At 43.2% G+C, this 26,613-nt stretch overlaps 1 protein-coding gene across 48 annotated transcripts in view; it reads right to left on the reverse strand.

Moving 5' to 3' along the window:
• SRPK2 (SRSF protein kinase 2) overlaps positions 1-26,613 on the reverse strand; it is a 228,861-nt gene that overhangs the window by 81,121 nt on the left and 121,127 nt on the right. For 4 of the 48 annotated variants that reach the window (XM_070617110.1, XM_070617098.1, XM_070617097.1 and 1 more), the window contains exon 1: positions 7,754-8,007. The exons of 43 other annotated variants lie outside the window; for them this stretch is intronic. In XM_070617110.1, the coding sequence (XP_070473211.1) occupies positions 7,754-7,806 (53 nt within the window). In that variant the 5' untranslated portion in view covers positions 7,807-8,007. Of the gene's footprint in view, positions 1-7,753; positions 8,008-20,368; positions 20,443-26,613 lie in introns of those variants that run through there. One more of the 48 variants, XM_070617117.1, reaches the window with a different exon arrangement.

Genomic DNA, 26,613 nt, shown 5'->3' on the forward strand with positions numbered 1-26,613 from the left:
CTATCCTCAAGGCAAGTAGGAGCCACTGAAATGCAATTTTAGGACCAGAGATTTGCTTTCTGCAGAGAACATATGGAACTGGTGTGTAGAATGGGTAGAAAGGATAAAAGACAGAAGAAAGGAAACTAGTGAGGAGTCCCGGGAAGAGATAACAGAACCTGAACTCAGAACTTGGTCGTTCGTTTGCTGGAGGTGGATGTTTGTCTCCCAGGTTTCCGGTACTAAGACACCATCACTCCGGACAGAGAACAGAGCGGGAGGAGGAGGACGAAGGGGCTGCAGAGAAAATTTACTTATCGTAGCTCATCTGACTCTGAGGGGCATGCGGGATGCCCCGCAGTGTAGAAATACAGTGGAATGCTTGGTAGATAGAATCTACAGCTAAAAAATAAAGTTTTGGGCTGCAAACAGAAGCAGAGGTCATGACCAAGCAGCTGGTGGCTGAAGCCTTTCCAAGCATGTCAGCGCCATGGAGAGACGAGGAAAGAAATGGCCAGGGGAAGGGCCCAGGCCAGGGCCCAAGGACAAGGTTATTCAAGCCACCAACAAAATTTCACATGCAGATTTTAGAGAACACACATGTGACAGAAACCTCACGTAAGCCTACCTTTTACAGTGGGGTGGGCTATACACATAACAACAACAAGCAAACCAAGGACCCATATGTGTTTCTATCTAGAAGTTTGGTATGCAGGCAATCTGAAGCCGGCTGGGTGCAGGGCAAACTGCTACAAAACAAGAGATGTTTACTGAGACCTACGTGTTGACGAAACTTACTATGACCACTAACAATTGCCTTATGCTACACAGGAAATAATGCAACATATACCACCGTGGGCAAGGCTTCTGCAAATCTCCACGAGCTTTAAATCCAAACGCAGCTATAATCATACGACACAACAGCCACTGGCCAAATCAATTAAAACTCAATATAATCTAAAATCCGGTTCTTCAGTCACTAGCCTCGTTTCAAGTGCTCGATGGCCCCACACGGCTGGCGGCTACGTCTTTGAGCGGTGCAGACACAGAACACTTCCGTCATCACGGACAGTGCTGCTCTAGGCAATACTTCAACAGTGTGACCCTCTTCCAGCATCTACTATTTTTAATAAGTAAATAAGATTAACTGTAAAGAGTCTAGGACATTTTTCTATACAGCCCTACTGGAAGGTTTTTTTGGGGGAAGTTTTGAAATAAGCTGTAAAACGATAAACAGGGAAGGTTCCTCTTCCTGTTTTAAATTTTAAAATTTTAAAGATTTTATTTTTTTTTCCTTTTTCTCCCCAAAGCCCCCCAGTACATAGTTGTATACTCTTTGTTGTGGATCCTTCTAGTTGTGGCATGTGGGACGCCACCTGAGCGTGGTTTGATGAGCAGTGCCATGTCCGCGCCCAGGATTCGAACCAACGAAACACTGGGCCGCCTGCAGCGGAGCACAGGAACTTAACCACTCAGCCACGGGGCCAGCCCCAGTTCCTCCATTTTAAACGTGACAGATGATTCCAGTGTCTTGTCTGAGGACCCACTGGCTGAGCACACCTCCTTACTGGAATTCACAACGTCTGCAAACAGCAATGTATCGGGACCTAAATGTCCATCCACAGGGGACTTGTTAATAACATTATGACAGATGACGGCACACGCATACCACACAACTCTGCTAAAAAGAATGAAGTAAATACAATTAAAATTCCATTCGCAATAGCATCAAAAAGAATAAAATACTTCAAATTACTTTAACAAAAGAAGTTCAAAACTCAGACTATGGAAACTAAAAAATATATTGAAAGAAATAAAAGACGACCTAAATAAATAGAAAGCCACCTCATGTCCATGAACTGGAGACTGAATACTGTTAAGATGACAATGTGCCCCCAAATGATCTAGATTCCACTCAACCCCTAGCAAAATATCAGTTGGTTTCTTTGTGGAAATTGACAAGCCATTCTTAAAATTCCTTAGGAAATACAAGGGCCCAGAACAGCCAAAACAATCTTGAAAAAGAACAAAATTGGAAGACACACACTCCCTGATTCCAAAACTTACTAAAAAGATACAATAATCAAGACAGTGTGGTACCACACAACGATGCACATATGGATCAATGGGAACTGAGGGTCCAGAAATAAACTCTCACATTACAGGCAACTGATTTTGCAACAAGGGAGCCGAGACCACTCAACGGGAAAGAACAGTCTTTTCAACAAATGGTGATGGACAGCTGAATATCCACACGCAAAAGAATAAAGTTGGACTAGTAACTCACAGCATACACAAAAATCAACTGGTAACAGATCAGAGACCTACACATTAAGAGCGAAAACTACAGTCACACACTGCGTAACCACTCGGCCACGGGGCCAGCCCCGGTTCCTCCATTTTAAACGTGACAGATGATTCCAGGGGATACGCTCTGAGAAATGCGTTTAGGCGATTCTGTCATTGTGTGAACACTGTAGAGTGTACTTACACAAAGCTGGAGGGTGTAGCTACTACACACCTAGGCTACAGGGCACTAACCCTATGGAACCACAGTCATTTACGTGATCCATCACTGACCGAAACATTGTTAGACAGCACATGACTCTATTTAAAACTCCTAGAAAAGATGTCCATCATTAGTTATCAGAAAAATGAAAATCAAAGCTACCCTGAGACACCACATCACACCTATTAAGGTGGCAATAATCAAAAAGACAAGTAATAACAAGCAATGGCAAGGATGTGCAAGAATTAGAACTCTCAATACTCTGCTTACGAGAAAGGAAAATGGGGCAGCGGTTCAGAGAAAGATTTGAAAACCGGAGGCGACTTCTCCAAGTATTAAAGAGTCACTGTATCACCCAGCAATTCCACTCCTAGATGGATTCCCAAGAGAAATGGAAACATACATAAAGACAAAAACTTGTACATAAATGTTCACAGCATCACTCATAACAGCCAAAAGTAGAAACAATTCAAATGTCATGAACTGGCGAAAGGATAAATCAGAAGGTGGCACATGCAGACAATGGAATAGGACTCAACATCAAAAAGGGATGAAGGACTAACAGATGCCGCAACCTGGAAGATCCCTGAAAACACTGCGGCAAATCACAGAAGCCAGTCACTAAAGGTCACGCCGTGTGACTCCACTTAGATGCAATTTCCAGAATAGACGGAAAGTAGACTAGAAGCTGCTTATGGCTAAGGGGGTGGGAGGAAACGGAGGTGATTACTCCAGGATACAGAATTTCTTTTTGGGGTGGTCAAAATGTTCTGAAATTATGGAGCTGGTGATGGCTGCACAACCCTGTAAGTATACTGAAAAACCTTTGAATTGTACTTTTTAAATGGGTAAATTTTATGGTATGTGAGTTATCTTCCAATAAAGTTGTTATGGGAAAATAATGAAACAGTTTGTCTAAGCACTAATATGGAGGGTATACCGCTGACGAACACAAAGGTGGAGAGCATGTGTGTACGGCTGCGTCACTTGTTTTACAGACACACCAAGCACGCACCTCGCGTTAATAGATTATCTCCGGATGGAGCGAGAAGAAACTGACAATAACGGCTCTCTCCAGGAAAAGAAACTCAGCGACTGGTGATCAGGGAGAGGAATTAACTTCTCAAAAATCCCCTATACGTATTCTTTCAGACTTCTTCACTTTGTGTATGCCTACTGAAATAAATGATTAATTTATGAAGACAGGAAAGGAAAACAAGCAAAGAGAAAGTAGATGCTGGGAAAGCGGCTCATATCTACGGCCACCCCACTCCCGGCACCTAGGGAGAATTCACGAAATAACCAAGTGTCGGTCTAGGGCCTGGGCCAGTCCTATCTAATTCTATGTGAGGGCTGGAGAGTTAGGATAAAAGTCAAAGTCCAAGCGACATGCAGCTTTCTGGTACAGAGGTCTGGGGGAGGTTTGAACACCAGTTCCAGCAACTAAAATCCATGAGAACTCAAGCCTCTGACAACTTCTCTGGGCCTCTAATGAAAGTCAGAGTCTTGTGATAATTAAAAGAGATGATACATAAATTTCCTGGTATGGTCACTGTGCCCCCGACAGGCAGCCTCACCTCCCCACGCTTCCGTGTGTGGCTGCCATGGACCCGCTTCCTCAGGGCTCCAGCTGGGCCGAATAAGCACACCCTGACACATCACACACAACATTCCCACCAGACCTCTGGCCCTCGGGGCAAAGGCCAGCATCAGTCCCACCCCCAACCCCTCTGCTTTTAAACCCATGTGTTTTATAACCATGATTAGTTAAGAGATTCAAGAAAAGTTTCACAAGGATCTCTACTGTTAACTGTTGTATATTTCTGCAAGGCAACATGACAAAATGGAGTGTATTGCTATTAAATCATCTTTGAAGAAAAAGAAGCCTAAAACTGATTTTTAAAATTTAATGAGTAAGCAAACCGCTTAATATACATTCTCCAATAGCACATGACTTGCTCTAACTGGATTTTTTTGACAAGTACAAAGTTAAGCCCAGTACTTAGAGACCTTCTTGTGAACTAGGGTTCCACAGGACAAAAAAACTATTCCCATCTTAAAAAACGTTTCCCTTAGAGAGAGAAAAAATTTACAATTGCTGGCCCAGAATTTTGGTCACCTGAAGATTTATTAGTCCTCTTCAACACATTCTGCCTCTCTGAAACCTTACAATTTCATTCATCCATACTCTTAAATTTTAGATAAACAGCTCTATTTTTGAAGACTTGTTTCAACTGACACTAACGCCAGCCTTACTAGAGGAATTGTGTACATAGCTCTTCAAAGACGCTGAAGCCCATTAATAGGACTCCTGCAGGAGCGGCCATTTCCAGAGACTGCTGGATACCTGAAGAAGCCACCAGAAAAACATCTTCCAAGGAAACCAGATTTTTGGAAGCACAAAATCCAATCCCAAGGGGAGAGACCCAAGAATACGGCGCGAGTAGGTTAGGATTCCAACTACGTGAGCTGGCATCCAAGGACAGGCTCTAGGAAGAGATGGGACTGCAGGAAGGAAAGCCAGACACCAGGGTCAGCCCATGAGACGAACCTGGGACGCCGCACACGTGCTTCTCAGGATGGCAGAGGACCTCCCCCAAGAATCTGTCACCTCAAGCTCCCCCGCCCCGTGCAGAGTTAGCATTTCAATTGACTATTATACCTACCCAGTCTTGGAAACCCCCAAAGCAAGAAATCAATCCAGAGTGCTTCTGGGTCAACGCCATCCCAGCGCATCTGCAAGAAGCAAAAACAAGTTCTCCTGGGAGAAATGCGCCCTCAGTCAGGGCTCCTTGGAATCCTAAATGATAAAGATTGGGCAAATATGATTTAACAACTTATGCAAATCACCAAATAAGCAAGGAAACAAAACCCTATGAGCAAGCCCAAAGAAATAATAAACAGCAAAAATAGATTTCAGATATACTATTATGAAATATAAACTATAAAATAAGTATGCTCATGATGTTGATAGAAATAAAGGAAGGAAATTAAATCATGAGCAGGAAAAAAAAAAGGTCTAAAATTTGCTGAATTGATGAGACAACAAACAAGAGACCAGAAGATGGACCTGAAGAAATCGCCTAGGATGCATCACAGAAAGATAAAGAGATTGAAAATACGAAATCAAGGTTGAGAAACGGAGAGGAGAATGACAAGGTCTAACTGTCTGCCACCTGGGGTTCTCGAAAAAGGGAGAAAGAGAGAGACGCCATTAGAAGCAATAACTACTGAGAAGTGTGCGGAAGTGATAGAAACATAGCTTCTCAGATTCGGAAGGCACAACGTGTGCCAGAGAGAAGGACATCCCCAGTTCAGTAAAACTGAAGAACTCCAAGGCAAAGAGAAAAAACACAGGGGAAACAGTCAAATGTCCTGCACAGGAACGACAATTACACTGTCCCCAGACCTCTCAAAGGACAGAAGGGAAGTCGAACAGCAGCAGTGTAAGATCACCAAGAAGCTAAGAGCCAGTACCTGTCCTTGTCGGTTGGACACCTGGCTAAAGAAAAAATATAAATACAAAGCAAATAAAGATACTTTCAAATCAACAAAAACTGAGTTTACCATTCACAGGCCCTATTCTAAAGAAACTTCGAAAGAATGTATTTCAGGAAGAGAGGAAACCATCAGGAAGGAAGGGCTGAATTACAAGAAAAAATGGTGATTCGTAACAAACTGGTGAAGACGTGAGTAAACCAAAGCAAACACGGATGGTCTGTCTCCAGACTGGCGATAAACACGTGGTTTAAAATCACAGTATTTCAAAAAGCAAACTCTTAAGTAACAGTACTATTCTGAGCACTTTACTCCTAATTAACTCACTCAATCCTCAAGCAACTCTATGCCATGAGTACAATTATTCACCCCACTTTCACAGATGAGGACAACGCGGCACAAGGGGTACATCACTCGCTCAAGGTCACATAACTCCCGAGTGGAGAGCCTGGAACGAAGCGGGCCCCACCAGACAGCAACGGGCAACACTGAGATCTTCCCACACCCAGCTTTCTAGGGGGACGAAGCCTCTGCTGGGCCGGCAGCCGCTGTGGAGGGAGGGGAGGCGGCAGACGGCTGACGCGGGAGACAGGTTTGAACCCGAAGCATTTAGGACGCACGCACACAGGGAGGAGATGGGTCCTCTGCAGCACGGACATCCACGTACAGCACTCACCTCTCCAGCCACGAGGGGTGACTCACCAAGGCCGAGGGGAGCCCGGGAGTCTGCACGCCTGCTAAGCACCCCAGGAGACCCTGATGCAGGTGGGTCAGGGCCACGCCTGAACATTAGCCCACGCACGTGTGACCACTGCAACCATTACATACAAGTCCTTTAGTCTAATTTCCTATTTGACTTTAAAGAGCTTTTAAACTAGTTGGCACATTAGATGCCAAGCAGACCCTTAGACAAATAATGTGCCAGTTTCAAGCTCTCCAAAAGATGCTGGTAGAAAGGATAAAGTGTGGCTAAACAATGGAATAACTACTCAGCAGTAATAAGACAATGAGCAATAAACAGAGACATGAATGAACTCAGAGCACTGTGCTGAGAGGAAGAAGGCAAACACAAACGACCACACAGTACGTGACTCCATCTTAAGAAGGCAAAACTACAGTGACGAGAGCAGATCAATGGCTGCCAGGGGCTAAGGAGGGGGTGGGATACCAACCACGAAAGGGCTCCAGGGGACTGCTGGTGCTGATGAAATGTCACCTCATGATGTGGTTGTGGTTACACCGTGTGTGTACACTGGTCACAACCCATTGACTCGTACCCCTAAAATCGGTGAATTTTCACTTTAAGTAAATTATACCTTAATAAAGCTGATTCAAAAAAAAAACCATCAGAGGGGCCAGCCCTGCGGCCTAGCGGTTGAGTTCGGCAGGCTCAGCTTCGGTGGCCCAGGTTCGGTTCCCAGGCGCAGACCTAGACCACTCATAGGTCAGCAGCCATGCTGTGGCAGCGACCCATCAGAAAACAGAGGGAGACTGGCAAACATGCCAGCTCAGGGGCAATCTTCCTCAGCAAAAAAGACCATCACAGCCACCAGTGGGTTCTCCCCTGTGAGCGGCTCCCACACACTCCAAGTGGATCACTTTTCACCACCAAATCTGACATCCTGAGGAGCCTCAGTCACGGACACTGGCGCACAGGAAACCCAGTCCCACCCTCGCCGCCTAGTTTTAAACCACTCGCAACCTTGCAAGGCAGCACTGAACAGGCGGGAAAAACAGCTTCCAAGCCGAGCATCAGAGGTGCCTCACCTCAGGTGGAACAGAAACCCGAGCCCTAAGGCGGTGCTCAGAGCAGCACCCATGAGCCTCACGGCTTTCTCTCACAGCCCCAGACGACACGGCCCCGCTTCAGCGCCAGCTCCTCCGACCGCGGAAGGCCGTCCTGGAACACACGAGGCCCGTCTCCCTGCCGGGGCCGGGCCTGCAGCCCTCCCTGTGCGAGCATCCCTCCAACTCAGAGCAAGAGAACTCCGGGCTGCAGTGTTCCCCCCTTGCTTTGTGTCACACGCTTTGTGATTCCGCCCCACATTCCAAATTCTACTTGAGGACCCAAGTACAGAGGAGACAGCCCGCCTACCTGTTCAAGACATATTTACTGAACTCTATTTTATCGCCAAAATGAGTAAAATATGTATCTTCATTCACGGATTCAGGAGTCTAACAGATTAGATCAGAGAGGTACACAAATAATATAAAACAAGGCAGACACTGGGTTGAAAACATTACTTCCTGAATTAACTCAAAACACACTCAAGCCACACAGTTTCGGGGACTGTTATAAAGTCCAGGAGATACAACGACAAGCACAAAATACACAGAAAGGCAGACAGGTTCTGTCTGGCTAGTCGAGTCCCAAGGAATGCTTAGAGAAGAGTGACAACTGAGGCTGAGCTGTGAGGAAGAAAGAGTCATAGCCAGGGAAAGGGCTTTGGAGGCAAGAGGGCCTTCCTGAACGAGAGCAGACACGGCAGCAGGAAAGGCTTGTGCAGTTCTGCAGACATACGAGGGACCCACAGACAAACATGGCAGAAATGTTAGAAAGAACGCTTGGGACCAGATTTTGACACCCTTGAATGAAGAATTTGGGTTTATTTCTGATATGATATAAAATGCCGTGCAAATTTAATCTATTTTTAATTTAGAAGCCATAATACAATAGTTCTTAAAGAGAACTATACTCCACAATTATGTGGCAGCTTTTTCAAAAACCAGAAACCTAGCATGAGGACGTTGACTGAGCAGGGCGAGCACGTGGTGCAGGCACAAGTCACTCGCTGAGACACACCCATGGTTAAGACTCATGCTGCAGGAGTCACTCACGACCCTGTGGGACATTTTTAGGAAGTAAAAATCAAGGAACAAAAACTTCAACAGTATGGAGCCAGCCTGGTGGTTGAGACTCAGCGCGCTTACCACCGCGGCCCAGGGTCATTTCCTGGTCGTGGAACCAGGCGGCTCACAGAGAGAACTAAAGTAACAACTAGGATACACAATCACGCAGTGAAGCTTAAAAAAAAAACCAAAACACTATTTTTTAGAAAACAAAGTGAATGGAGGAGATACCAGCTAGGAAGGACACAAGCAGCTACAAGCAACAGTCAGCGCAGACAGAGACATGGACAGGAGCCAGCCCGCCAGCTCCAGGGGAGCCTCAGCACCACGGCCGCAGCTGGGGGATGCTGCTGAGCCCGGCTCCCTTTCCGCAGTCCCCACCCCCAGGGCAGCCTGACTCGAAGACTGGACCTTTTGGAGACACTAGGCCCAGAGGGTAGGATCAGATATTGGGATGAGAAACCGTTTTAATGACGAATAGTGAGAATCTCTGACTCCTTACTCCACTCTGCTCCCAAAACATATGCCCAGCTCCTCTCTTTCTCCCCTGGACAGGAATACGGAAAATTCTTCACTGGAGAAACTCGACAGTCTCACTCAGACCAGGCCCATATGTCATTACAACAGAATTCTCTTTTTGCATCCTTCTCTTAAAAACTAGCAATCGGTAACAGCATTTTCATACCAACCCCCCCCCACCCCCCCCCCCGCCCCCGCCCCGCCCCACTGCGTTCTCCCCACGCCCTGAGGCAGGTCCAGCAGCTCCTATGCCCAGGTTCCTCCCAGGCTTTGCAGCACCAGGTGCCCCTCCCCCTTCACTAGGGATGCTGCTGAATAGATGACTGAGGACAGGAGCTGTGCCTCAGTGCCTGTACCTAGCACAGGTCCTTACTAAGACAGACATTAAACAAAATACGCTGAACGAAAAATCAGAACTGAAAAGGCACGTGCCTGCTACTTTCTAAACCATTAAGCCTATATAATCTAACACTTCGATTTCATTGTCTTACATCGATTCTGAACTTCAAAGGAGTCACAAAAGTTTTCTGTATTAAAGAAAGTATTTCCTACTCCTTTCCCCCCAAATATGCAGTAAATAACGAGGTGCCATGTGCAAGTATAAGAAATTCTGTTGAACAGAGATACTATTTCTACATATCAGGACTTCATGAGTAAAGAAGCTTACTAATGACTCAGTCACAAACTGCTGGCAAGAACAGGCAAAAATTCCTAACCAGCATACACTTGACCTGGAGGCTCACGAGTTAAACAGGCAATTCATCAGTACTTGTTATGGAGAATTTTAGGAACTCAAATATTACTACTTAAATCCTGAAAAGTGAAATATGGCTTCATTTAAACCATTAATGTTTTAAAATCAGCAGACAAAAAAACTAAATTCAGCCTCCCCTAAAAAAAGTGGAGTTTGAATGTGACAATAAAATTAATATTTTACATACTGAATGCTCTAAGTGACTTTGTTTCTCCTAATTCTTGGATCCACTTACACGTTTGACAGTCTAACTTGTGAGACACAGCTAAAATAAAAACACCTTGAAATAGTCTGTTACTATATGATACAAACCACCAAAAAAACCCAAAACTAGCTTACCATTTTAGTAGAATTTTAATACATTATTTTCATTACAGTTAACCACTTTCCTTCATCAAGACCCTCCGATTCCCAGCCCTGACTCCCAGGACGTATCTAATTGGTTCCGAAGGGGCTCCTGAATCGTTTAAAACGTTTATGGGATCACCAGAGGAGGAGAAACAACAACACGTGCCGAACAATCAGCTTTTGGTATTGCGGGGAAACAAGGGTAGAAACTGATAAAATGAACTACACGTCATTAATTTAAACATATTAGCAGTATTTATTTGGTAGAGTCAGAAAACGAATTTCATGTGAGTGAACTGGTCCACTCACCATTTTTGTGACAAAAATCTCTAAAACATATCATATTGCTGCCTTTATACACTTGTCTTTACAAAGTAAGCAATATCTTAATTCGTTCATTAACATTGGAAAAGTACAGGGCCCGCCCCGTGACGTAGTGATTACATTCACGTGCTCCACCGCGGTGGCCCAGGGTGCCCGGGCTCGGATCCTGGGCGTGGACATATGCATGGCTCACCAAGCCATGCTGAGATGGCGCCCCCCAGACAAAATAGAGGAAGACTGGCATAGATGTTAGCTCAGCGACCATCTTCCTCAAGCAAAAAAACACAAAAGAGCAAGAATGGCAACAGATGTTAGCTTAGGGCCAATCTTCCTCACACACACACACACACACAAAATTCGGAAAAGTACATAGTAGTGGTTTAAAAGCATGATCACGAAAGTTCACAGGCCTGGTTTAAGTTCCAGCTCCATCAGCTGTGAGTCCTGTGGCCTTGAGCAAGCTACCACAGCTCTCTGGGACACGCTTCTTCCAGGATTCCTCATTCCCCTAGCTACAACAGCCCTCACGTCCTTCTTGGGATTCAGACAAGCATCTCACCTGCCTGCTGAACTGGTGTACGGAAAATCTAGACACTTCTTCTGGGACCTCAAATCAATGTCACATCAAACGCTGCTTTCGCCCCAACCATACCTGTGTGCCAAGGTCGACACCCCAGCGCATTCTCTGCCTGCTCTGGCTATCCATCCTTGAATCCTGACGCTGCTCCTCCTGGGCGTCTCCCTTATCCATCTCCTTGCCTCACACGCCACCCTGCATCGCCCGTCTCTGACGCCATGACCCCCTCCCCATTCAACCCATCTTCCTTTACCAGAGCCAACTTGCCAAAACAAAGATATGACCTGTGGTTTTTCTGCCTGGAAAGTACTATTTATCTCTCTTAGGATTACAACTATAATGCTTGTTCATTATTAAAAACATGTAAATGACAGAACTATCAAGAAACACTGTCTACAATCTTGGTTGTCCAGAGATAAACCATACCATCTCCATATACTTCCTTCCCAATTTTCACCCAGGTATCTTTTACATAATTTGAGATCACTATTTTCAGGGGCATTTTCTCGTGTCATTAAAAACTCTCTAAGTATCATTTTAATAGGCAAAAACAACGTCATTATACAAATCTACCAAAATTCCTTAAGCATTCATTTCCAGTCTTGGGAGATTGTATATAACACCGTGCAAAACATCTTTAGTTACACATCTCTGCCTATATTTTGCAAATTATATTCTTGGGACACGGTCTCAGGAGTAAATTATCAGGTCAAAGATTCCACACATTTAGAAGCCAAACATACTGCCGAAGCGCTCTACAGAACTCTGGAGTTACCCCCTCATCATCAGGGAGCGTCCTTTTTTTTCCCTCTTCTTTTTTTTGAGGAAGATTAGCCCTGAGCTAACTGCTGCCAATCCTCCTCTTTTTGCTGAGGAAGACTGGCCCTGAGCTAACATCCGTGCCCATCTTCCTCTACTTTATATGTGGGACACCTGCCACGGCATGGCTTGACAAGCGGTGCCATGTCCACACCCGGGATCCAAACAGATGAACCCCGGGCCACTGAAGTGGAACGTGCGCACCTAACCGCTGTGCCACCAGGCGGGCCCAGGGAGCACCCTTCTCCACAGTTTAACTGCTCAGAAGGGACTCCTGCACACATTCACTAGAAACATCCCAGCAACAAAAGGAAGACTGTTTCCAGTTTCCTTACACTCGTCTGTCATTTTACTAATAAGTAACATTCCTTGCTATAAAAATAATGAAGGCACTATAATCAATACAGTTTGAAGCTTAAAATCTAACAATTTGATCAATTCTGACCAAGTGAAGACAAGATTCTAACAACTTAAGCATTTTAAGCAGAAAATTAGCTTTTAACTGTAAAATCATTGCTAAGTTCTAAAACTTCTATTTTCTCACTTGGATCAGTATCTATTCTGAGTACTGTAACTCTTTAAACACTGTTATCCCACAGCATTCCTTCTAAGTTTTCATTAGTCACATTTTTGAGAAGGAGCATTCTGGTATAAATACAGAAATTAAACTGACAACATGAATTTTAAAACATAAGTCCAACACACTTGCACTTAAGCGGAACTATCACCCCACTGGCCATTTCTGTGTTTGTTTCGTCACGAACGAGACTGACAAGGCGCCTGACCTCACGGAGTATTTGTTGGAGCTACACTGGAATTAGGACAGGGACATTTATACTCGTAATTTTACTGGCGGAAAAAGCCAACTAAAGTCTAGTTCCTGTTTTGAGCCAGACCTTATCTAAATATTTCACATTTATTCAAAGATATCTTCTTAAAAACTAATTTTTTTAAAATTACAACTGGCACAAAATAAAATTTCACTATTGATGTAATTACTCTTTGTGCAAATGATCCAGAGTAAGACGACATGGTTGAGCCCACCACGGACGGCACACAGACACCCCAGGGGGTCTGCTTCAGGCCACCACCTCTCAATCCAGAAAAGGCGTGTTGAGAGCATGTGACATCACCAGCTTAACTCCACCTGCCCAGAATGGGCTTGCAGGCAATAATTCCAAAAAAAGATTTATGCATCATCTCTTCAGGTAAAAAGAAAAATCAACTGCAACAACTCTCCTTTACCATCGCCTTCCAGAGCCTTTCCCTGACGTCAGCAGAACTGGAAAGCCTCTTCTGGAGAGGTTCCTCACGTGCTGACCAGTCATGGCTCTCCTTCCACATCTTCACGGTCCAGGCGGAACGTGGCACTGAAGGCCACTCCTGCACAGCCTGCCCCCGCCACTCCGTCCTCCCTGCTCTGGCTCCCACCTCGGCTCGACCTCGTCTCTTCCGCCCTATAAACGCCATTCTTGCTCACTCTCATCTCACCAAATTATGCTCTTCCTTCACAATCAAGTCCAATTTGATCAACCCCCTGCGAAACGTCTGTGTCCTCCACAGACCTCGACCACAGCGCTTCCTGCCATTGCCCTGCACCGTCAGTAACTGCATACACATCTTCCTCCCCCAGCTGCAGGTTGACCCCTCCTCCACGCCCCCCACTCGACACACTGCAAAATTCACAACTCGGCCCTCCTACTCTCACTGTGTTTTAGATAACTCAGGTGAAGAACGAAAGAATCCTGGATAACAGAGTTCTTGAGACACAGGTATTTAATCTGTTAGGTCAAGAAGCTAGCACATGTTCAAACATTTGACTATTTTCTTTAATTCAAAAACATGAAATTACTTCCTTATTTTAGAAAATACCTCCTAAATCCTTTTCTCCTCTTAATTTTTAAAAATAAATGTCAAACACAATAACATTATTTACCTTAGCATTCTGGATAACATATATGTGAATTTAAACAAACAAAAAAGCTTTACCTGGAAATCTTCATCAGGACTTTATAAAACTGCCTGACCAGTGAAGACTTCCACACAAATAGGGCTCATGCCATCATAAACCACATTAGAGGAGCATTCCAAACCACCTAAATAAATCCGCTCACTGAGAACCATGCTTTCGTATGCTAAGTAAAAATATGATACCACGAGTGATGTTCCATCTTCACAAAGTAGTAAGTGAACTTCAACAGACACTAACAACTGTAAAAGGTTCAAATACTCAATATGTTGGTCCCGTACTTTCATTCAACAAGTATTTACTAAAGATCCGCTGTGTGCCGTGCATTGTGCCAGGCACTGTACGGATTTACTGTAATCCCCAAGAATGAGACACACAACAGCCATGCCTGTTTGCATGAATGACTCCTAACATGTCACCTCTTTGAAGCTTTCTAAGCAACAGCTCCAACATATAGAGACAGATGTACACAAGCCAAGCAGGTTTCCGTTCCACAAGCAGGTGCATCTCCAGCACGTTCCTACAAAAAGACAGGTTTCTATTTATGGCGTCAGGTGAAACTGTCAAGTTTGGGTTTTATCAAATTTCTTTCATGTGGAAAGGAAGACAGTAAAGTAATAAAAGAATAAATGCAAAGCTGGCTTCCTGAAACCAGCTGCAAACGAAACAGAAATTAGAATTCTAAGACCTAGGAAACAGTGGCATTACTTTAAAAATTTTTACAATGTTTGAGAAAGCTAACTCCTGAAAGATGAGAAGAAAAAAACCCAACAGATTATTCCAATACCTAATGGTACACCAGAAGTTCAGTAAATATATGTATAAACTGTATCATGAGGCAAAACCGATTCTCTGTTGAAATCTCTCTGGAGATTTCAAATATCTCCGTTACTATTCAAACAAGGACTTCGTTAGACCTTTCTTTGTTTCATTTTTAAACAGAAAATCACATTCTTAATCAAAACCAAACTAAAAAAAAAAAAAATACCCTTCTGTGAACAACACATAATTACAACATTTTATTTTTAGTTCTTTAAAGAATCAAGCTGCAAATGACTAGCATAATCATCTTCCTAGAGAAAACGATGACCCGTCCTGTGGTTCTCTGCATTTACCACCTTTGACCGAGTCCAGCTCTGCCATCCCCCTTCCCGGGAAGAGGACCACCACTGAGAACTTCAGCGGTGCACACGGGAGCTGGGGGCTATCCTCAGCCTCTGCCCCCACAGAACGGGCCCACCTCCCTGATGTCTACAGAGCCTCCCCTTCCACCCTCTCACTGTCCTGCTGCGTGCAGACCACAAACCCCCTCGACTGAATTATCACCATGTGCTTCCCTCAGGCTCTGCTCACCCAATTTATGGCCCACACTGTAGTGAAAGTGATCCTTCAAAACACTAATCTGGGCCAGTCCTCCTGGTGGCCTAGTGGTCAAGCTTGGCATGCTCCACTTTGGTGGCCTGGTTCGGTTCCCAGGCACAGACCTACACCACCTGTGTACCAGTGGCCATGCTGTGGCAGCAGCTCACAAACAAAACAGAGGAAGATTGGCAAGAGACATTAGCTCAGGGCGAATCTTCCTCCGCAAAAACAAAACAAAAACAGAGACACCACAAATCTGATCTTATCATTGCTTTCTCAAATCCTTCTGCTCTCAAGATAAAGCAAAATCTTTGTAACATGATAAACAGAACTCTGATGATCCTGGCCTGGCTCACTGCTCTAGCCTCATCTCAACCCCTTTGCTCTTTTCTCCCCTCTTGTTTATTATATTATATCCCCTTATTGACAAGACACAAAACAGGTATACCCAGCTGCAACATTAACAAATCTTAACATTTAGTCACATTTCCTTCAAATCTCTTCAAATTAAGGACTGCTTATATTACAGACAGAGCTGAAGGCCCCAGTTTGTTCCGGCTCCTTCCACAGGTAACAGCTCTGCCGCAGTGACGCTTCATCCGTCCTATGCATGTTTCATTCTTTAACCATATAGCGGGTAACAACAAATGTTACCCTGTAGCACACTGTATGTGTCATCCTAGAATTTGTTTTCACTCAGTTTATCCATGTTGGTAGAGGTAACTCCAGTTCTCATTTTAGCTGTCATATAGTATTTCACTGGCTGAGCATTGGTCAGAAGATTGAGCCCTTTTCTCAATTAATGTGTCACTTTACATTATTACAAACCATCTAAATTTTCACACTCATCTCCTTGTACATGTGTACAAAAATTTCTCAAAGGCAGTCTTCATCAAGCTACACTCGGAAACTCATGAAATCAATGTACTGGGTCACAGACAGTAAATTTTTTCAAATGGAATAAAGTAGAAAACACCTAAGTGAGTTTCATGTAGTAAGAGTATGCTTTAAACAAATTTCAGCTATACATGGATAGATCTTTGTATGCAGTGGGTCACAAAAGAATAAAATATGGAATCCATCGCTCGAAAGTGTCTATCTAGAAGTAAAAACTCTAACGAGCAGGCTATCACATCTTTGACTCTGATATGTTGATAATCTAGATAATTATCCACCTGCAATTCTTCTTTGAAGTACGAGGTAGAGCCTAGTATTAGCTTAGCCCATCTGGACAACCAACTGTCCCAGTAACTATTTAGATCAGATGATCAAGTTACACACGTGCACTGAATGTCAGACTATTTCAGAAGTGACTTCCACACAGTGGAAGTGGATCATCCCATCCCGTTTATTTTATATTCAAGAGCGCTTTTATGTCCTCAGGAATATTCTGTCATTTTCTCCACGAAGAGCCTGCATAGGTTTTGTTAGAGTTATTTCTAGGAATTCAGAACCTCTATCCTTTCCTTAGAAAAGATCTTCACACACTCTAACCAGGCAGCGAGCACACCCTTCACTTATCATTTGGCTAATGCTGGCTCAGGTGTCAGCTTGCCACCATCCTCCATTCTGGAACATTCAGTATTCTAAATCCAACTGCGAGCTGTCAGTTAAAACACATCTTGCCATCATTCCTATTTAATTTCACGAATTTGGTATGTTGAGCTACTATTTAAAGTGACCTAAATGTCCTTCTTGGCCTGAAAAAGTTTCCAGTGTTTATCTGCTAAATACAAGTTAAACTTTCCACGAGAAAAAGCCCAAATCTCGAGACACACATGAGCTTTAATAAAAAGTATGTTAAAATATCACACCAACTGACTCCCTTTTCTTTCGGGAGCTTTCGCGATCATGTTAATAAAAGTTCAATGTACCTAGAACATCGCCACCTTCCACAAACTATCAATGAAGTCTGGCTGGCTCCTGGGCCTGTAAGGACAGTGGGTGACGGGTGTTACTTAAGACCAGCGCCCAGCCCTCTCCAAGTGCCCTGGAGAATCAGTGCTGCCCCTCACCCTGGAGCAGGCTGCGGAGGGCTGCCCACCAGCCATTAGGGTCATCTGCCCCAGTAACTTTCTATTTAAGACTCATACTTGGACCCACAGGATGCTCCCATCTGTGTCATGTCCTGAGCGAAGTGTGGCAGGGCTTCCCCACCATCCGCCAGCCTCTCTCACAGAGGACGGTCACCACACTCCCCCAAAGCCACTCTGACGTATGACACACAGCTATATTTTCACTCGGAACATCTCAAACCTTCTAAATTTGGAGAAAATCTTCTGAGCCATTTTTTTACGTTGTAATTACAGACACAGAAGCAGAAATTTAATTTTATTTATAAAATTTAATAGGCTGCGTCTAGAAAACAAGCATTCTTAAGACTGTGGAGAAAAGAGGAAAGAAATTCAGTAAAAATACTTACCAAAACTATATTGCACTTATTTCTTATAAGATATTCTCACAACTAAACTCATACTTTAAAAAAGTAACAGTAGATTGGTGAGGTTCTACACCTGTGCTGTCTGGAACCTGTGGAAGGGAGCTGCCAGCCACTTGTGGCTACTTAAATTTAAATTTTAACTAAAAATAACGCAATCTAAAAACTCAGCAGTCAGTCTTCTCAGCCACGTTTCAAGCACTCAGCAGCCGCAGGTGGGGGCAGGTGACCACAGGGACAGAACACTTTCCTCATCACAGACAGTCCTACTGAACAACGCTGCTGTGGATTTCAAAGTTGTCAACTGTGCTACTAAAATTTTCTTCAAAACACAGGTTTTTACGACCAAGTACAAACTTCTGTTGAGTCTCAGAATCTGAATATCTCCAAAATACATTAATAATTATGTGAAAATATTAAATCTACTTTCAATACAATCAATATAAAGTCATATTTGTCTGTGAAGCATTTAGGGAACTACCATATTTAAATATTTCCCAGTAAACAAAATAGGAGAAATATGTTTTGCTTGATTTTTAAAAAAATCATTGAATATGTGTTCAAGGAAGATACAAAATTCACGCATTAAAAAGAGATCCAGGGGCCGGCCCTGTGGCCAAGTGGTTAAGTTCGTGCGCTCTGCTTCGGTGGCCCAAGGTTTCGCTGGTTCGGATCCTGAGCGCGGACATGGTGCAGCGCGCATCAGTCCATTTTGAGGCAGCGTCCCACATGCCACAACTAGAAGGACCCACAACTAAGAATAAACAACTATGTACCAGGGGGCTTTGGGGAGAAAAAGGAAAAATAAAATATTTAAAAAAAAAAAAAGAATACCCATGTCACCAGCAGCAAAGACCTCCCCCTTAAAAAGAAAGCCTTTTTATTTTTTCAAGTTCTGGGCTAAATAAAAAAAATATGGTGATTGGGATAGAAGGGTAAGAGAGCTGTGACTTCTTTCCTCCACGCTCAGGAGTAAATCATTTCTCGCCTCTGGCTTCCTCTGCCCTTCCTCTGTGTTACATTACTGGAAACACCTTAGTACTGAGAAGTGGGACTGTTCATGCTGCCTGGTCCTTTCCCCCAGAATCAGAGGCATCTAACTCCCAAACCCAATAACTGAAAGCAAATAAAGAATTCTTACCACTCAGTAATAAAAAAGATAAATGACTCCATTTAAAATTGAGCAAAGGATCTTAGACATTTCTCTAAAGACGATACACAAATGGCCAACAAGCACATGACGGTAAGTAACGATTCTCAACATCACTAGCCATCAGCAACAGAAAAACAAAAGCCACAGTGAGATACCACTTCACACCCAAGAGGATGGCTATAATAAAAAAAGATAATAATAAGCGGTGGCAAGGATGTGGAGAAACTGGAAATCTCTTACATTGCATGTGGAATGTAAAAGGGCACGGCAGCTTCAGAAAATACTCTGGCCGTGTCTATAAAAGGTTAAACACAACAATTACTATATGACCCAGCAAACTCACTTTTAAACATATACCCAACAGAAATGGAAACATATGTTCACTCAAACATCTGCACATGAATATTCATAGAGCAGCATTGTTTGAAATAGCCAAAAAGTAGAAACCACCCAAATGCCCATCAGTTCATGAACCGATAAACAAAATGTAGCGTATGTATACAATGGAGTATTATTTAGCAGTAAAGAAGAATCAAGTACTGATAGATGCTACAATCTGGATGCACCTTGAAAACATTATGGTAAATCAAAGAAGCCCGTGATCAGACAACATATTGTAGGGTTCCATTTATACAAAATGTCCAAAAATAGGCAAATTCAGAGAAAAAGCAGATTAGTGCTTGCCTAGGGCTGGGAGACTGATGAGAAATGGGGACTGACTGCTAAAGGGTACAGGACGTCTTTCTAGGGTAATGAAAATGTTCTAACACTGATTGTAGTGCTGGTTACACACCTCTGTGAACATACACCAAACCAGTGACTTGTACTCTAAATGGGTGAACTATATGCTATGTGAATTATATCTCAAAATGTTATGTATACATATTTTTAAGTAAAATTAAAACGCATAGCTTATCAATTTCCTATTCAGCTTGCATTGTTCCCTTTAGGCTTAATAAGGGGAGAAACGGGGCTACCAGCCAAACCATGCGAGTCACACAATGAGCCAGGATGCCCTGACAAAAACCAAGGAGGATCTGAGCCCAGGATTTCACCGGGCATCATCTCAAGGCTTGACTGCCGGGGACAAGAGGCCTCTGCCTCCCAGCATCCACGTCCCCAAGAGTGAAGATGGCCCCCAGAGGAAAGCATCCTGTTAGTTTACAGCCCGTCCACGGACAGTTCAAGGGGCAAAGACACCACGTCTGGGGAGAACAAAGCAGTGACAGGCCATCAACGATGACGACATGAGACTGAGGAGTTCCCCCACCTGAGTGAACGCTAGAGATGCACAGCCCCTCCTTTGCTCTTCTTCTGCCCTTGGGCTCCAAGTTCATACTTCGGCTTCAAAGAGAAAAGAAACTTTTTCAGAAACACTTGATCATGAATTTGGAAGAATTCTGACTCTGTCTCAGATTCCTCGACACCCCCAAAGATCCTGAGGTCCCCTCGCAATGTTTAAAAGTTCCCATCTCTTTCAACAATGCCACTATTCCTATTCTTACAACTTCAAAAGCCAAATTTACTGTGCCTCAAAATCCAGAATTCTTTTCACAACTCAGCCCCATGACACATCACAGCTCTTCCTCACCTCCCGTTCAGATCTACTTACTGCACCCTCAGGGGTCCTCAAGAACTTTATCTATTTCTTACTAAATTCACAAACGTCTGCAAGGAAAAAACAACATGTTCACCTATTTCTCCACTTCCTGTTCCAGGCAGCTACCAGAAAGCACATGAACTCCGGAGGCCAAACCACCAGTACAAAAAAAATAACACAAGTTATTTTTATAGGGTGGTCTCCTCAACAAATGGTCTTGGGAAAACTGGATCTCCACGTGCAAAAGAATGCAACTGGACCCTTACATTACATCGTACACAAAAATCAACCCAAAATGGATGAAAGAATTAAATGTAAGATGTGAAACTACAAACCTCCTAGAAAAAAACATAAGGGAAAATGTTCATAACACTGGTCTCGGCAATGGTTTCATGGATATGACACCCAAAGCTCAGGTAATAAAAACAAAAATAGACAAGTGGGATTATACCAAACTAAAAAGCTTCTGTATAGGAAAGAAAACAATCAATTTTTCTAAAAAGTATTAAGTGGAATAATAACAACTGAGACTAAACAAACGTGAGGTGTTGTCCTAAGCCTTTACATATTTCACTCGCTAAACCCTCCTTACAGCTCTATGATGGACATTATCATCATCTAGTTTACCCAACAGAAAACTGAGGCCTACCTGATCGAGGCCTGGTCACTGGGGGAGCCAGAGCCACTTCAAAGACGAGTCCAGCAAGAGTGTTCAACCAGCCTCGAGCCCCAATCAACTATACCAAGCCCATCCTCCCACCCACCTTTCCTCTGAAGTCACTCTTATACCCCATTTGCTGCCAAAACAGACAGACAGACAAACAGCGTATCCCACAGACCAGAGGAACTCCCTTTGCTGGTTAAAGGGAAATTTGTATCTAGAACTTTATTGCCACTAATTGAACCAGTAACTCGAAACAGTAGTTTTTAAGCACAGAATATATTAAGGGAAAACATGTTAGATTTTAATGTATTTATTCTGCCACAGTTCTTCTGTAAAGGAGGTAAAATATACTAAGGGCATTAAAAATACAGTAATGTAATTTCCTCTTCCATGCTGTGCATTCCGTGGGGGAAAGAGGTAAGAATTAAGTGAGCAAATATGGTGTACTTTACTGTGCTCAATTATACAGAAAATGCAATGCCTTGTACTAACACAAAATAGCCTGACAGACCAAAGAAATACTTTTGCTTTTTCATTTTTAAAAATATCATTGAAAAAAAAAAAAAGCAGAGCAAACATCTCACAACCTACCTTGACCCCAGAGGAACAGGGAGTAACTGACAAGGGTGAATGTCCATGTCCACAAACTATTTTTAACCTACTGTTTTTAAGAAGGTTTTAATAACAAAAACGAAAGGGAGCCAAGACCAATATCCAAAGTGGATGTGGGAGAAGTGATTCAAAGAAATGGGTGCAGCTCACCATACGTGGCAAGTTAACCAGCTGTTACTAGAAAAGTTTAGTGCGTGGATTTAGACCTTTTGAAACACATTTAGAAAATTTCCATCGAGGCTGCAAAGCACATTAACTTTCTGAAAATATCTCTCTTCAAAAATGTTTTGAACAGAAATTTCTGACATTCCAGTATCTGGATACTAGAGGGAATAAGAAAGATGCAGTAAAGTTCTTTAGACATATAACAATGAGCCCAAAGTAAAGATGTAGAAATGATGCCAAAGCATCCTTTTATATGTTTACTTTGAGTTAAGCTAATATATACAGTCATATGTCACTTTCATGTAGAAACATTGTAGTTTACAGAAAAACATTTTAGTTTCTGCTGTATTAACGGTAACTACTGCTCACAAAAGTAGCAGTCTCTTTATTGCCTTTTCACTGTGGAACTGAAGCTGGAATGACACCAGCCCACCAACAGTTGTTTAAAAAGCTGGTACCCAAGAGAACAAGAAAATTGTGGCGAGTTCAGCACAAGAAAGCTAGCATATAAAAACACCCCCAAATTTGAAGGAACACTGCTGCTTTAAAGGACCACCCTTTTTGTGCTAACATACAAAAATCTAGGCATCTAGATATTCCATTGTTATGTCAAACATATAGCCTTAATCTTTGCTACCGCGGAGAAATTTCTCTCCTTCTCATGCCACACTACCCCCTACAGATGGAGAGGGAGCACAGGGAGAAAATTCTCGAGTCAGGTTCCATGATCACAGAACAGGAAAAAGTCCTGGTCCGATCCAACTACAGCACTTGGGCTAAGTGCAGGGGGATGTCGAGCAACCACATACAGAGCAAAAAGACTGGAATACACTGTCAAGTAAGAGTGCTAACAGAAGAGCAAAGCAAAGGCACTGTCCCAGGGATCTAGGCCATGAACCACGGCGAAAACTGCACAAGCTTTCCACTGAAGAACTAAGTGGTTCTGATGAAAAGGAGGAGGACCTAGTGACCAGGAAGGTGCTGAGGGCTTATGGGATTGAACTGGGTCCTGATGGACAGGCAGAATCCAGGCGGAAGTGGGGAGGGCATTCTGTAAAGGAGACTCAGTCCCCCTTCTAGCCTTAAGACACTGAAGCAGTAATGAACACGGTCTGCTGGCGGACGCTGTGGGACTCAATCTGAGGATGAGAGTGACCAAACCACGGAATCCTTTAATGAAAGACAAAGACACTTGAAGACAAAGATGAGCCTTGAAGGATGTGTGAGACTGACAGAGATGGAGGCTGGAGCACTCCGAGCAAAGGCAGCAGTAACTCGAGCAAAGGCAAACAGCAGCGCTCCAGCTGGGGACAGCACAGCATCCATGGGACAGAACAAACCCAGCTACCAAGATGGCGGACATGGATGCTGAAGACCATCGCCGTCAGGCCCTGAAATCGGCAGAGAAGCGAGTAAGCAGCAAATGGGGACTCAGGAAATGACAGACCCACGAGTGCTTTAGGAGTCATCTGGCACACTGAAGCAAGATGGGCGGAGCAACACAGGATGCTAAAAAGACTTACCCAGAGAGCGGATTTATTTTCCTATGAAAGGCATACAGACCAATGAGAAGCCCTTGATATACCGTTCACGTTTGTTTCAGTTTATAAAAACCACCATACATATAAAGGTGTAGTGAAATAGGCCCTCATACACTGCTGATGAATGTAAACTGCTCAAATGACTGGGCAATGTATGTATCAACACTCTTTAAAATTGCCCTCTCTTGTGATCTTCCCTTAGGAACTCATCCATGGAAAACATCCAAATATCGTTCAGCTAAAAAAAAGGATGCGATGATGATCGAGAATCATTGTTTATAGCAGCAAACATATTATGGGACCCTATGAATCTAATATTCCTGAATTCATTAAAAAATAAAATTTATTTTTAAAGCGAAGTTTACAAAAAGTCTGTAGTACAACATTAAAGCAAAAATGGCAATGTAAAAAACTGTATTTAGGGGCTGGCTTTGTGGTGTAATGGTTGGGTTCAGGGCACTCTGCTTCAGTGGCCCAAGTTCACAGGTTTGGATCCAGGCTCAGACCTACACCACTTGTCAGCCATGCTGTGGTGGTGACCCACATACAAAATAGAGGAAGACTAGCACAGATGTTAGCTCAGGGCTAATCTTCCTCAAGCAAAAGAAGAAGAAGATGATTGGCAATAGATGTTATTAGCTTAGGGCTAATCTTCCTCAGGGGAAAAAAAAAAAAATTGCCTTTAAAAGACTGTTATTCAAACACTTGTACTCTAAGTCTCTGAAGTGATGAAGTTGCAAAAGGAAGTAAATAACACAAAAGCATTCACAAATGAACTGACCAGTCATGAAATTAGATCCTATTCAAGTATCTCTCTACTTAAAAAAAAAAAGACATAAATCTGTTTGATGGAGGCACAGATCAATTATCAGTCACTCTTTCACTGAAACGAAGCATTTGACAATGGAATGCAGACACAATTCAATAAAACTTAACATAGGCAACATTTCATGGTGACAAAACAGATGTTGACTTTAGTAACAGACCAAGATACTGACAAATGAGAACCTGGACTAGCGACTAACAACTACAGAAGATCAACAAAGACACCACAGTAACAGGTTCCTCAAAAGAGAGCACCCTGCATATGAAAGAACCAGGGGAGATGAGAGGAAAAGGAGATGAAGCTCTCAACCACTTCCGCAAGATAAAGCCCTCTTAACAACTCCTGTAAAATTCAAATATGAAGTCAAAAATAGACTTTGTCGGGGGGGGGGGAATATTACACCACAAACAACGTTTGAATCATTCTTTGTTCATTCTAGGAACCGGCTTACAGATGCAACAATGACAAACATTGTTAAGTAAAAGATAAAACTAACTTACTTTTAATAATTTATAGCTATTCTTATACCAAGATGAGGCCCCAGTTAAACCTTTTTCACTGTTTATGTGAAATTTAGATCCCTATTTAAAAGATTCACACTAAGAAAACTTTTCCAATTCCAGTTATAGTCAGGTAAATGAGACTGCATTTTAGTAAATTCAGTTACGTAAGAATTAAAAAATAGACAAGAAGACGGCAAAGATATATACCAGTAGTCGCCATTGGAATGCGAGATTGTAGGTAGTTTTTTTTTAACGGGATAGAATGAACCAAATACTGTTTGAAACAATGCAAATATATTAGTTAGTAAATAAGATTTTGAAACATATGCTAATATTTCCTCTATGGATTACTATTACTTTTTGATCTATCCATAGTAAAAGGGTCTAAATGAGAGAAAATCCCTTTACCTCATTTTAGAAATATATCCTGGGTCCCTAAGATGTGCTGAGGACAAAACTGAATAACAAGCATTTACTGACGCTTCCTATGTGCCAGGAAAACAAGAGCCCCACGAGGAGGGGGAGGCAGACCGCTCCAGGCAGAGGGGATAATGGAGTTTCTGGGAAACTACAAAAATTCTTTGGCAACTGCTGCCCCCAAATTTTTGGTGAATTTTTAGGTATAGAAATGAAACAGTAAAATGCTTACTTATAATATTTAAATTTTTAACTTAAGTGTATATATTTAAATTCACATGTTATAGAATATTATTTTCAAAGATTGTTTTTCACACTCTCAGGAAGCACATTTACTCAAATGCTTCACATGCCTCTTTGTCATCACTGGACTCATCGGCAAAGCCACTTCTTCAGTCTCCAGTCAGTATTCCAAAGACAGCCCCCTCATTTCTTTGTTGTCTGAGATGCGCTGTCGCTGCTGCTGTCTTTACTTAAGGATACATGATACCACCGCTGTGACTGCTCCCCACGTCAGAGACACCAGGCCCTCGGGCCAGCTGGCTTCTCCATCTGATTTTACACACTCCCTCACACTCCCACGATTTCCACATCACAATCGCTTACTGTTTGCTTTCTCATGTGCTCTTTAAAAGGCCTTGAGGGGCCAGCCTGGTGGCACAACGGCTAAGTTTGCACATTCTGCTTTGGTGGCCCGGGGTTCGCTGGTTTGGATCCCGGGTGCGGACCTACACACCACTCGTCAAGCCATGCTGTGGCAGCATCCCGCATATAACGTAGAGGAAGATGGGCACAGATGTTAGCTCAGGGCCAGTCTTCCTCAGCAAAAAGAGGATTGGCAGCAGATGTTAGCTCAGGGCAAACCTTCCTCAAAAAAATGAAAAATAAAAAAAATAAAATAAAAGGCCTTAGAAAGGCAGTCAACAGTTGTAACTGTGAGGGATAATTAGAAAATCAGTGTTAAAATGCCTCTGCCTTCTTCACGACTTCCACTAGTCAATCTTCAAAGTAGCTGAAACCACGCACTGACTGAAATCATTTCAACGTGTAATATGTCAGCACAAAGAATTCTCTGCGATCCAAAGTGAAGGCACTGAAACAGTTCCCGGACCACGAGAGGCGCTGTGCGATGCTCTGCTCTTTCTGCGGGGGCCGAGGGTGCGCCCCTCACAGTCTAGCAGTCACCG

The sequence above is a fragment of the Equus przewalskii genome, chromosome 4, assembly GCF_037783145.1.
Source record: "Equus przewalskii isolate Varuska chromosome 4, EquPr2, whole genome shotgun sequence".
NCBI classification, from domain to species: domain Eukaryota; kingdom Metazoa; phylum Chordata; class Mammalia; order Perissodactyla; family Equidae; genus Equus; species Equus przewalskii.